Raw genomic sequence first — 13,835 nt, forward strand, 5'->3', positions numbered from 1 at the left:
TATTGAAAGTAAATAAATCGCTACGAAAACGACGATTGACCTCTCCTCCTATAACTCGGGGCTGAATTGCGCTTGGTTTTCCCCTCGATGTATTCGTCGCCGCCTATACATTGCTTAGAAAGTTATGGATAATTTGAGATTGCGGCCCGCAATTCGTATCCGGGTATGTCGCGCTCCGTTGAATCGCGCGACGATTTCCAATTTAGATCTTTAACGGATCCCGGAATCATTCCGGAGAGGACTTTCTTTGCGTTGTAGAATTTATTCAATGCCTTGCACACGAATTACAAATAATCTCTCGATCGTCTTGACGAAACTCAACGTATCGGTTAATTAATTTAACGACACTTAATTTAACAAATTAATTTTCTCACAGTAGCAGACATGGTACCGCATATTTTCGTAAAAATAATGAAAAATAACGAAAAATAACGAGGAAGGGAATAGTTTCTTCCTATCAGGATATAAACCACTTTTAATATGTGATAAAAAATATTTCACCAGTTTGATAAGAATTTATTCATTTTAAACCCACCAGGCTTTTCGGCAGATATGCGAAGGTGTTTCAAAAAGTAACGGCGAATTAAATATTTTAAGAGATACATAATGCAATTACGGATACAAGTGGTATGCCATTTTTCCACATGAGCACCCTCCTTTCGATATATTTTTCACGCCGTAGTCCCAACTTTTTTATTCCATCAGAAAGGAAGGTTTTCGGTTGTGCCTTCCGCTATAGGAATGCACCGTTTCTTTACACTCGTAATTACTTCCAAATTTCCTTTCTCTCAAGGCGTCCTTCAGGGGTCCAAACGCAAGATAATCAGAGGGAACGAGGTCAGGGCTGTACGAGGGAAGCTGTAAGACCTGGAATCTCAATCTTCGTCAGGAGTTGCAGTATCAGGCGATGCAAAGAGTCAAAAGTAACACGGTCAGTGAAGCGAAGCATTTCTGGCTGAAGGCAACACCGAAAATATTTTTTTGTCGTGGAAAAAGAAAATGATGTAACAGGGTGAAGCGTGTACTTAAAAGGAGAGTAATCATGTAGAAGGATGTCATATCTGAATCTCTAATTGAACTATATATCTTAAAATATTTAATTCGCTATTGCTTATCAAAACGACCTCGTAATTACTTCCGAGGAAGTAAAAATCCGATTCCGGGGAAGCTTCAACGAGTTGTATCGATACGTTCATTTACAAATCTACATCGCGCAGGGGCTTGCGAGGTCATCTCGGCAACGGAAACCAGTAGAATGTAAAGGCTAATCTTTGGAATCTGCGGTCGGATATATCGGACCTCGATTGGAAGTAGAAGTTTAAGCCTCGGCTTAGACGAGTCCTTTGTTCGAGCATGCGTGTACACGCGTGGACTCGCAGGACTCGAACGAAAATTTCCTGAAGTTACTTAGAGCAGGCCGTTCGCGCAGCATGTTTACGGTAAATCTGAATAAGGGTCTTAAAGTCCCTCTTGGCTTATCGGCTGCGTATATTTTGCCGGCACCCTGCCAACGGGGACGTATTAACTTTTCGAGAGGCTCCACGAGTGTCGAGTGCATTCGAGTCGGTTAAGCCGTGAGTCACTTTTAGGTCGCATTCTCACGTAAATGGCGATTAATGCTCGATACGATGCAGAGCCGAGTGTCGATGTGCTCACGTGTAGATAGGCATGGAGGGAGAGAGAAAAGGGGAAAGATTTACGCGATCGCCTTTCCAGAGTCGCCATTGCGTTCGAAAATGGCTAGTCATTATTATTAAATATGATTCGAAATTCCGAACTGGTGGAAATTAATACGTGCAACACTTTTTATTTCTTTATTTTCTTTGAGATCGATTACGATTTCGGATACCAATAGCCGGACAAAGCGCTCGATTTTAATGTTGATTTTTTGCTCAACGCGGCTAATTAGCGGGAGAGCATTTGCCCAGAATGGAATGACGATCTCCTGTAAAATCATTCCGCAAGTTAATAGTAGTGAATATAAATGGATAATACATATATCCGTGGAAATTGCTATTTTTGGTTTTTCACGTCGAGCCGATCGTCAACGAGCGTTGGATATTCTGGACGTACGTATTTCACCCCGTTTATTTAAACATATTTCAATTTTTACATAATATGTGCAGGCGGTTTAAAAAACGCGAAGAGATTATACCGCACGATCCATCTGAGAAACGTTGATTGTCGTGTAAGAACAACTCGGACATGGTAAAATCAAGTTTCGAGATAAAGCATCCATTTCATGAGTCATATATTCAAAGATGTTTTGATACGAGATCCTATCTCGTCTTCTAAATTAAAAAAAACATATCAGAGAAAGTGTGATAATTAGCAGCGTGATATTTCGTCCGTGTCGTAGACCTCTTTCAATGCGCTCTTAAAATTCTCTCTTAAGTGCACTTGAACGTTATCGCACTCTAAAAAAGATCATTAAATCAAGCCATTCGTTAGGCAAGAATTTAAAATATTTGTAATCTATGGTCGCTCTCCAAGTCCTTGAGATTAAGACGCAACACTTGGGGTAAGTCTCTAGGATGCGGATCATCTTCATTTACAACCTTGAGAAACATTTTTGGCCTAGAAGTTGGATGTGAACGCGAACGAGCGATCGCCGCGTAACCGTTTCGTAAATTCTAACACGACGTTCTTTCATCACGTATAGATCGATACCGGAAGAATCTCGCGGCAATAATTAATAAACGACTGTCCCCGTCGTTAATATTCCGTTCTGGCAACGGTTCCCTGTTGTAAAACGCGCTGTTACAGGCAGGATGTAATCGACATTCCGACGTGCGTACAACTTGCATTTAGGCGACTCTCGATGTACGCGGGAACTCGTGACTCGTCATGGCCTGTACATATTATACCTACACATTCACTAAGGAACGCAAATACATGATTGCGGTCATGTGTACGTGCAGCCTCGGCGAGATGTACACTCGCGACGTATATATTCATCGATTATGCACGGCGATTTGAACTCGTCATATTTCAATATATACCGGGTGTGTCCGCGGCATTGTGTGCAAATGGTGGACGAGAGAGATAGCGGAAGATGATGAGGCCGCGTAAAAGTCGATAACGCCTGCGATACGTGTTGAGAATCACTTTCGGCGTAATGACCAATGCTATATACGTCGTGACGAGCTCTGGGAACGGCCTTTAGGAGCCCCCGAGGGCCGATGTTAAGCGCATTCGGTGCTGATAAGCCGTTTTCGGTGGGGCGACCCAGTGACACCGAAGGCGTACCTTACAGCTCGAAATTACCGTTTCTCGAACTTTTGGATTGCGAAACTGGGTCTAATTATGTTGCGCTTAGCTACAGCTAACTCAGCTCGATGCTGACGTGGTTACGAGGCTGAGAAAACCGCTCGATATCGAATAAACTACTTTAATTAGTTTAATTACCGATCGTTAGGCTCCATGGGATTTATCCTACCCGTCGAGTGTGTTTCCCGGGAGCACGGTATGACTGGTTTTGATGTATTACTGCCAATCTTGTTAATGGAACAAACTGGTTTGGCGGGCAGATAGTAAACGTTTGATAATTTTAGAGTGGTCAGGACGGTTGGATAATTCATTCCGTGGAGTGGGTGAATGCAGGATGAACGGATGCTAGGAGAACTCGGTGGAGGTTTATGTTCGAATTATAGCTCGATTGGATGAAATTGTTCTTGCAAGAATTGATGTACTTTCGCTGCCAACCGGTGAAACGTTACTTCGATATTTTCTTATACTTTCACGAATTTGGTATACTTAGCAAATAAATCTCTGTAAAATGAAATGCCTAGAGTAAACTAATAATTTTCGCATTTTTTAAAAACTATTATTTCTTCATTCTTTCATTACGTACTTCTACTTATGTATTTATCATAATACAGAGGAGGGAACATTTTACGAAGGTGTGACATTAGCTCGCATTTTAACTCAGAAGCACAAGCAAAACCATGTCACACGGAATGCAATGACTCGGTAAAGAATTAAGTTACTATTAATCGGAATAAAAAGTATAGTTCAGTTGTCGTCCATGCAGTCTACCAGCAACAGCTGGAGGGCGACTTGTCGTTTCGACCAATTCGTTTCAAGTCGACTAAGATCGATGAAGAGCAACCAGTTTTATTATCGCGAAACGATGCCTGACAGACTTCCATAATCGTTACAGAATGGCTGTGGAAGCGGCAAACAAAAAGGCCGAGCGCGAGGCTCTTCGAGGCGTTATTCAACAGTGGAACGCCAATCGCCTGGACCTCTTCGAACTTTCGGAGCCCAACGAGGTGAGGCAACTTTTCTCAAACTGAGATAGAACTCTTTAAGAAATTTAAAAGAGACTCCAGGTGAATAAAGTGCATTTTTCAAGTGTTTTCCGTTTGCTGCCTGAGAAATTCGGAGAAGCAATTTTGAAAAAGAATGAGTACCGTGAGTCTCTTCTTCGGATATTTAGTAAAGAAAATTCTAACATCAATTTTCTTCAAATTACGGATTCCTCAAAATGTTTTCTAGTCGAGATCTTAAGGTTATTGATTGATTTCTTGGTCAGGAAATCGGAAGGGAACTTGTTTGGATTATTTTTCTAATTCTCTATTTGTCGTTTGCAGGACCTGGAGTTCCATGGGGTCATGAGGTTTTACTTCCAAGACAGTGGTCAAAAAGTCGCGACCAAATGCATCAGAGTAGCTTCGGATGCGACGAGTCAAGCGGTCATAGAAACCCTCATCGAAAAGTTCCGACCGGACATGCGGATGCTGTCCGTGCCTGAATACGCGCTTTACGAGATCCACGAAAATGGAGGTACGTTCACACTCGAGTTGGGAAACTAACGGTGAACAGCCTTGTTGATGAATCCATCCGCGCATTTTTGCGTTTTTCTACGCCCACTGAGTTTATCTGGGAGATATTAAAGAGCGCCACATTGGATGGAACGCTTTTCCACTGGGGTTTTACAGCGACGATTTTTTTTTTATAAAATACGAGATTTTGTAAACGCGCCCCCCGTGTTATTGATGGCGTCGCATTTATATTTTCGAAAAGTAACATTTTTTCTCTGTTTTTACCACGGAAATTACTTTAGAGAGAGATAGAGACGGAGAGGAAAAGAAGTACAAAGCTTTATCCGACAGGTTGTAAGATAGAATTTCCAGTCAAAAATATGTGTAGTTTAATCAACGGTGCAGAATTCTGGAAACTCCATAGTTGCTTCAATAATTAAAGAGATCCTAATTTGTGCAAATAATTCTTTTAAAGCAAAATACAGCCGGTCGCGGTGCAAGAATTCATGGATTTACTGCAAACAGCTTGGCTGATTTATTCATCTGCTATGTTTTTTTTTCTTTTTTTCTTTTATATTTCTCTCTCAGAATTAATCACGCCGTTACATGCGGCATTTTGATGGAGTCTACGTCGTGTTACTCTTATACGTGAAAATCATTTGATTTAAGTAAAAGTTGTTAAGAACCCTAGGAAGGTAGAAACGTGTTCTAGAACGGGTTGTGCCTCGTGCGAACCCGATAGAACAGCTTAATTTGAATAAGTTCTTCCTAATAGACGCGAAACGTTCCTTGCTGCCGAAATTTATTTTGGGAGTGAATGCACCAAGGTATCGAGCAACCGGTTTTGAACAGTTCAGCGAACACGGTAATTGAGTGACGATTGGAATTTCAAATTCGACCGGGTATCGCTCGTAACCGAACTGTATTCATAACGCGTTATATAATATTCGAAGTCGATATTGAGAATCGCGCGAAGGGTGTTTGAGTAGAGATTCTTTAAAGATGTCAACTTCTTCCTGTGGGTGCTAATAATTGATCTCTATGTTTTTATAGAAGAGAGAAAGCTGGGCTTGGAAGAGAAACCTCTGCTGGTCCAACTCAACTGGCACATTGACGATCGGGAGGGTCGCTTCTTACTGAAACGAATTGACGACAAGACTAATGCTCAAGGTGTCGGCTTTTCGGAGGGTTCCAGCTTCCGACGGAAACTTAGCAAACGTGAGAAAAAGCAGATGAAGAAACAGGAGAAGCTTAGTCGATTGAAAAGTGCTGGAGAACAGGATGAAAACACAGCTCCGATTGACCAAAACGGAGTGGCCGAAAAACTTTATACCGGTTAGCTCATATTTGAAAAATATTACTATCTTATCATTAAGAAAAACCCTCGCTACACCGAGACCGAAATGTCTGTATTATTTTAATCTATATTTTTTTCATAAATATTAATTAATCGGTTGATAATTATTTTTTATGAATTTTGTATTTCCAATTGAAAATACGTCATTTCAAGTTTTAAAATGTAGCAGTTGATGATGGTTTATTTAAGAGATAAACGATTCAGTTTATGTAGAAAAATGGTAAACAAACGCATAACAATTTCAATTACTTTTGGTACAAAATTTACGATTGTGGTACAGAATACACGTAATTTGAAAAAATTACTTTAAGCACGTGACACATCTGCAAGAAGTTACACGTACAAATATGTTAAACAACGATTGTTAAATGATTTTATTGATCTTAGCGCATTTAGTTTCAATCATATCTTTCTTGTGCTACTGACATTGATAATAATTGCTGAACTCGTTAAAAATGGAAAAGCGAATCCGTCGATAAAGTATTGAAGTGGCGTACTACGTCGATAACTTCCTGTACGTTCTATCGTTCGTTGATAATGGGGAGGTGGGCAGGTTTAATGTAAACTTCATATGGACGTATACATTCGTTGATTTATTTCAGACTTCCTTTAATTATATCCTTTTTCATTAATAACTTGTATATTCTATACTTTTAATCATAGTCGCAAACATAAAATATTTCAATGTATTTTATCGTCGCCCTTGCGATAAGCTATCATCGATTAAACAATACGTTGCCAAAGCCTATTATCCATGAGACCGTATCATAAGTAATCTTGAAATCAGTAATATAAAGCAGAAACTTATGAATTCAACTTCTTGGAATGTTGACACAGTAGTTTCGCAATTCATATCATTGGTATTCAAACTAAAACTACGGCTATTTTAAATACTACTTCGCCTTTTGTAAACAATTATTTTCCTCTTTACAGAACTCCCAGAGACGAGTTTCACGCGAAGTATTTCAAACCCTGAAGCGGTGATGCGACGACGTCGGCAGCAGAAACTGGAAAGGAAACTGCAACAATTTCGGAGTAAGGACGGTGGTCCAGACACCGGTGGTACTCTGAAAATTTATGGAGAGGCACTCTGCAAGGATGTTCCCTACAAGACGTTACTCCTCAGCGTCAGAGACTCCGCTGCCCAAGTTGTCAAAGAAATGCTGTCCAAGTACGGGCTCGATAAAGTTGACCCACAACAGTACTGCTTAGTGCAGGTGAGCTTAATGAGAGGTTCATTTTGAACTTGTAAAGTTCGATACTTCGAGTATATATGTCTACGAGGCATTCCGTATGATTGTGCAACAGTTATGTGCGGTTGCATTATGAGTATTCGTATTAGTAATTTTGTGTCAGGAAGGTGTAATTATTTAATTGTGCGAGAATGCACGATGTTACCGTATCATTTACTCGCGATTACGTTACCTGACATCATCGAGTGGTTTGCAAATACACTGCGGTGAAGGAATTCGGGAACCGTTTGAAAGACTGTCGAATCAACGATAATAACGATGACGTCAGGGATGTTAATCTGCTGAATATTACTCAGGCAGAAAGTCCATGATGAAAGTATCGCAATAATTGTTTACAGATGGTTATTGAAGATTGTTTTGTGATTGACCAATTTACTGATGTCTGTTTTAAAAATACTTTATACAATGTTCGCAAAGTCAACGGAAGCGTCAATTTTAGTTGAGTCGGTAATATTTTACGTATTTCAATAAGGCATCGGCTACCGTTAAAGTAGGTTCCTTCAAGGAATGCAAGCGTAGCAAATTCGTAAGGTATCAATGTGAACTTTTTGTTAGCTTCGGTCGGTAAAGGCAGATAACGTATTGGTTGCGTCAAACTGCTACCTTGCTACGCAACCCAATAACAATTGTTACCAGTGCATAAATTAAACCCTGTTAATGTTAACGAGTGTGAAAAGGATCATGTTAAACGATATGATTAACACATTATGATTTCAAAGTAGCCTCTTCTAATTTTCAAAATTAGTACGATTATTATCTATCAGATAACAGCGGAAATTTACTTGTCAAGGCTATAAGGATTTATTAATTTATCCTTTTATTTTAACTTATCTTTCAGAATACTTCTCGAGATTTATGTTTAGCTTCTATGGGTTATTTATGACCTTTATCAATTGTTTTAAACAGAAGCCATGATTCAGACTGGCATAATGTATTACAATATTATCTATGTCTGGCCTCACACCAAAGACACATACAGCAAGCACGTTTATTTTGCTACACAAAACGTTTTAAGGGGATGTGAAAATAGCATCTGAAGGGTCAGTAGTTCATGAAACCTTTCTCCGAATTGGGTGCACAGAATCGTCTTAAACTTTACAACATGAATAAGAAGGCTATAAGGAAGGTTTTGGCAATCATGTAAAAAATATAAAAAAAAAAAGAAGAAATTTCATAGATAACAAGACCTTCCTTATAATCTCCATATTCACATTGTAAAGTTTGAAACGATTCCGTATGTTCAGTTTGGAGAAACGTTTCATAAACGAGACGTCTTTGACGCCACTTTCACATCACCTTAACACTTAAACGACCGCTCACGAGATTTCTCGTGTTTTAATGCTGAGATGTAAAAGACCGGCAACGAGATTTCTCGTTTTTATCTCTTTTCGCCGGTCTTAGAGTATGCCTACGGGAAATAATATGCGGTAATTCAAGTGTTAATGCAACAAATGCTCTATGGATGTAGATATACATAAATACATAGGTGTATTTTAATACTTTTCAATGCATTTGTTGCGTACTTACTCTATACGTTTTTTTATGTGTGGCCTAAGATAGTAAGAAGACCGGTATATTAAATATTTATTTAAATTTGCATTGTATAGGTGAATGGCGAGACAACCAACTCCACTGCACAGCAAGAGTACATACTTGACGATGATGAGTGTCCATTAGCTATTTTAATGAATCACCCTTCGACACGTGGTAAGTCTTCTAACCTATTTATACTCTCAGAACTCATGGAAATTGCGATGACATCGATAAAATTTTTAATTTCCCGCCGGATTCCAACTTCTTCATTTCAAAATCTTCAATATCTTTCAATTAATAAATAAATTTCAATATCTTTTATGTTTCTATGCGTGCATTACACCATTGTATTCTACGTTGTCGTTATATTCCTCCAAGTATAACATTAAGTGAGTCATGATTTCCCCATCATTTCGTTATGTCATACGAACCAAAATATAATACCTTATTTTCAATGTCAATTTTAAAACGGACGATTTCACAATCTCGCTTGAACTTTGAACTACAGAAATTGAGGCATACGTACACAAGAATTTTCCCTCAGGGATGAGGCAGGAAGACTGAAAAAGGAAAACTTTTTATACGAGTGGGTCAAACTTTTCTTATACGACGCGGGCATCATACGAGTACACAGGAAATCACGTCCACAATTTATGGCGTAATGAATTTATATCTTGAGAGGGCAATAGAAGAGGAGTTCGTTTAGGACGAACGGATCGCGAAATTTAACGAATGTGATAGCTCCAGTTCCTGTATTGGTTCCGCTCCATTTTAGATAATTCAATCTCACAATCTCAATAGTTTTATTTTATTTGTAAGATGCATGAAATCTTTAGGATTATTAACGCGAAAAGCCTAGATACATTGGGAGCTCGCTAGAAAGATACCTAAAATATTTTAGAAAACGAAATTTAGATTAAGGAATCCCGGACATTCAGTATTACTAACCTAAAAGCAGACAGATTTAGAATGTCACCTGTGGTTTACATTCCACCAAGAATCACTTTCACGAAAAGTTGTCAGTGGAATTAACTAACAGAAGTGTAACAGACAAGATAAATCATATCACGTTTACATAATCGAATTGCTTGAAAACATGAAAAATCATGGTAATCCATCTCGTAGGCACATGAATTACGAAGACGAAACTAATCCCAATCATTTACGGTGAGCACTTTAAGGGATCCAGCGCTTGTTGCCCTTTAAACTGCTCCAAGTTCGCCGGTCTACGTCAACGTGTCTTTCCTAGCTATTCCACGAGAATTCCAACTTACGATATGCCCTACACAAGTTTACGTCGCTCGCACGGGATGTACCCCCGTTTATCTGACGTCGTGTGTGCCGACATCCCAGTAAGTACTCTCACTCCGGCAACGCTCAATGGAGCAATAAATTTTATTATCGTGCCTAGAGCGAGCTCTAAAAGCCCCTCATCTTCAGCGCCGGAAGTAGCTTTAACCCCTCGGTGTAAAATCCGTCGAGATTTTGGAGGAATTGCCTTTTTCCCAAGCGGAGATATCGACGAACGTCCTCCTTGACAAGAGTATGGCCTGCGACGCAAAAGAGTACAATGGAACCGAACATTGCGAGCTTCGTCGGTTAAATGAAATGCGATTAACGCATTGTCCGAGTCGGACTATATCGTATAGATAATATTTTGTCCGTGTCTCATTCAGAGTAATTCCTGCGTCGAAATCGCTATAATTTGAACTAACATTTTTTAATATAACACACGTGGAACGATATCCTTAACACTAGAGCTACCGGCGGACTTTTTTTTTGTATGGGATGGGCCATCTGAAACCAGTCATTTTGACTGGTCTTGGTAGTTTTAGTGTTAAGTTCAATTTTTTACCGCCGAGAAGCGGAATGCTTTAGGCCTACTACATAGAGAAGATCCTGAGCGCTCCATCGAATTTTTCCATCCGATACCTGATAAACTAATTTCCAGAAATCCTCTGCAAAAATGTGAAAACTTAGAAATTGTAGCTGAGATTGGATGATCGTCGACGAGAGAAGAGATTCTCAACTACTTACGCATAACTCCTCTGAAGTCCATTGAACGACCCGATTCGGTACCCTTTGCAGACAATTGAAGTTATTCCTTTTCGGTGTTCCCGTTGAGAAGGCACTTCCTCGATTGATAGAGCTTTCCCCGAGGAGACGCTTCCTCGAGAAGGAGGCGTTTCCTCAGCAGGGGTCGAAATGCCCACGTGAACAGTTTCCTGGAGTTCGTCAACGTCGAGGATCCGGCGACACTCTTTTCGCACACACCCTGAGAGCGTTTTCGTGCTCGAAGGTGTACATTTAGAATTCCGCGGATAATGCGGACCTGGTGGTGCGCAGGCGCAGCTCCGTGGGCGTCTCGTAATATGCAAATTGCCCCCCAGTGCCTTCCAGCATCCCGTTTAAATGGAGATGAGATTATTTGAATTTTTCACACCATGGCACGATCCGGATCGGACGGAGGAACCTCTACGGATATCCGGCCTCCCCTGAGAGAAGCTCGCAGCACTCCACGCAAAATAGGCCTCGAAAGAGCCGCCATTCGTTGGGGATTCGTGCGAAATCCTTTGTATGTACACCAAGAACGAGACCGCAAACGGATGACGACCTCCCATCACCCAATTAGAACGCTTCCTGGAGACTTTTTCGTAAAAGGATACGACCCGACAAAACGCTACGTGTTAGTCTTGGACTTCGTCACGTGTGCACGAGTATAAGATAGAGGATTAAGAAAAGGGAATTCATCGAAGTTTTTAGCCATTAATATACGTTTAATCCATACTTCCATTGAAGTGGATGATAAGAATTTACTTTACGCGTTAAAAATTCTCATTTCCACTTGTCGATAACGTATTGACATCGTGTCGACTGTTTTCTGCCCGTTCCTCATTCTCTTAATTCCAGGTAAGTTCACTGATAACTGGCAGAAATTACGTCGTTCGCGAACCTTACTTGCACGTGAATAGTTTATTTACATCTAAATCGATAACATTTCTAAATTTTCTTGTTGTTTACATTCTTATTTATTACAGTAGTAAGTTGTTTCGTATTACATTTTAATTGCATAGCCAATTTAATGTGAAATATGCCAGTCAAAACAGTCTAATAAATGGAGAGGAATTAACTTCAATTGTTCACATTATGCTTAATCTGAATCTAGTTGAGATACTTTGGCTTGCTTCCGGGTCAGAAGACCCGGAAGTTCAAAACGCCTTGACGGATATCCGACCTCCGTAGGAGCAGTTCGCAAGATTCTTTGCGAAAGGAGCCTTGGAAAAATCATTAGTCGGAAACTTCGAGCGAAATCCTTCGCATGTACGAAGGATCGTATGTCAGAAGTGTGCTCACAAACGAGTGACGAACTCACTAGTCGGCCAATTAGGTCGCTCCATGGGGACAGTTGGAAATCGTCGCTGTCCTTGTGTCCGTGGGGTGTCGATGCCGTTACACCCGAGCCAGGCCACGTTTACGACCTCATAAATACATACTGACAAGCCTCGGTGCACTACCGTCCATTTCTCGCATGACTACGTCCATTATCCGGATATCTGCTTTCCTCGGGAGAATTTTTTTTACTTCGTTGGTTTCCTCGACGGAACTCGGGAGACACGTACGCTTACCCCAGACTTTCCGTGCACGCACACGCCCATACACGAAGGGTTAATCGGCTCGCGACCCGCGCATTCTAGGCCACATAACTCGATTTAGCGTAATGTCGAATCTAGGGTCACCTAAGGTCGCCTAGGGCCTCTCGGGTGTCTCTTGGGCGTCTGGAGAACCGCCGTGGAGGCATCGATCGTTTCTCGTATCGCTCCGTCGCCCCCGCGAACACGTGAAATTCTTCGCGGTTCTCGCATGCTCGTCCAGCTGACAAAAGGATCTTGCGGAGGACCCTCCTGGCTGAAAGCCTCGCATAACTCGGCGGATTTCCGCCCGGGCGAAACTTCGCGGGCCGCGTCGGTGTGCGTTAGCCGGTTGCTTCTATTTAAAGCCAAACGGCGTCTGGTTTCGCCGGTCGTCATTTCCGTTATCTTCATTGCTCCGGGCCGGATGCGGATGTTCCAGCTTGGCCGAATAATCGCGGAGTCGGATTCGCAACCTCAAAGACGACGAAAGCCAGATCGTAATTCAAGGGCTGCTCGCCGGATCGAGGAATTTCAATTGCTCCGTGGAATAGGGTTATTTGGAATGCATTTCACCTGTTGTGACCGTCGTTGTGGACCCTTGCCCGGGATTTGGATTTGGCTATGGCTTAAGGGTTGACGTTGAGGTCTTTTGGACCTAATGTGCCGGTGTTCAGGGAATACAGTGTTTCGCTTCACGGGCACGGAAAAAAATGATTTAGTTACAATTGCTATGGCGACGTGTTTAAAATATCATGGAAACACAAGTGCCTAGATAGTTAATCCTGCATACGTAGTCTGTGAACGTGGTTTTGATGCATATGTAATATTTCTGCACTGTTGTACGAACAAACGAGTAATTAAATGATTTTTTAGTATTGTTATGTTTTGCATTCTTAGAGTATCGATAAGTAACATCAGTTCTTCCACTTTCGCGATTTTCCATACGATACAACATGAATCTTTTGTTGGTGATTGTAAACGACAGCCATAACAACTCGTTCCTAGAATATTTTATCCTAATATCAGGGGGCAGGTGGGAGAATAGAGATCCCTGTTCGTTCAATTGCTTCTTTTTCTTTTCCTCCGACCACGCAGACGGAAAGACTCATTCTTCGACGAAAACGCGCGATATGACATTCCTCTGCTTCCACGAGACAAAGGTATTACCATATTAATTCTACCAGAAGCAATTTCCCCCGGTCTAGATTTCCATTCCATGCCACGTCTCGTTTGCTCCTACGCTCTCTAGGTCCTTTCGTTCTTCCTTAAAACGAAGACAAAGACGCGCGGAGGA

The 13,835-nt window shown here is 41.1% G+C and overlaps 1 protein-coding gene across 6 annotated transcripts in view; it reads left to right on the forward strand.

Moving 5' to 3' along the window:
• Positions 1 to 13,835, forward strand: part of LOC105698895 (afadin) — a 136,398-nt gene that overhangs the window by 60,646 nt on the left and 61,917 nt on the right. For 3 of the 6 annotated variants that reach the window (XM_023431810.1, XM_012423519.2, XM_012423522.2), the window contains exons 2-7: positions 794 to 931; positions 4,163 to 4,274; positions 4,596 to 4,788; positions 5,820 to 6,101; positions 7,057 to 7,340; positions 8,984 to 9,083. In XM_023431810.1, the coding sequence (XP_023287578.1) occupies positions 794 to 931; positions 4,163 to 4,274; positions 4,596 to 4,788; positions 5,820 to 6,101; positions 7,057 to 7,340; positions 8,984 to 9,083 (1,109 nt within the window). The remainder of the gene's footprint in view (positions 1 to 793; positions 932 to 4,162; positions 4,275 to 4,595; positions 4,789 to 5,819; positions 6,102 to 7,056; positions 7,341 to 8,983; positions 9,084 to 13,835) is intronic. The other 3 variants (XM_012423521.1, XM_012423518.2, XM_012423520.1) reach the window with 1 other exon arrangement.

This window comes from Orussus abietinus, unplaced genomic scaffold, assembly GCF_000612105.2.
Source record: "Orussus abietinus isolate OABI.00-Male unplaced genomic scaffold, Oabi_2.0 scaffold179, whole genome shotgun sequence".
NCBI lineage: Eukaryota > Metazoa > Arthropoda > Insecta > Hymenoptera > Orussidae > Orussus > Orussus abietinus.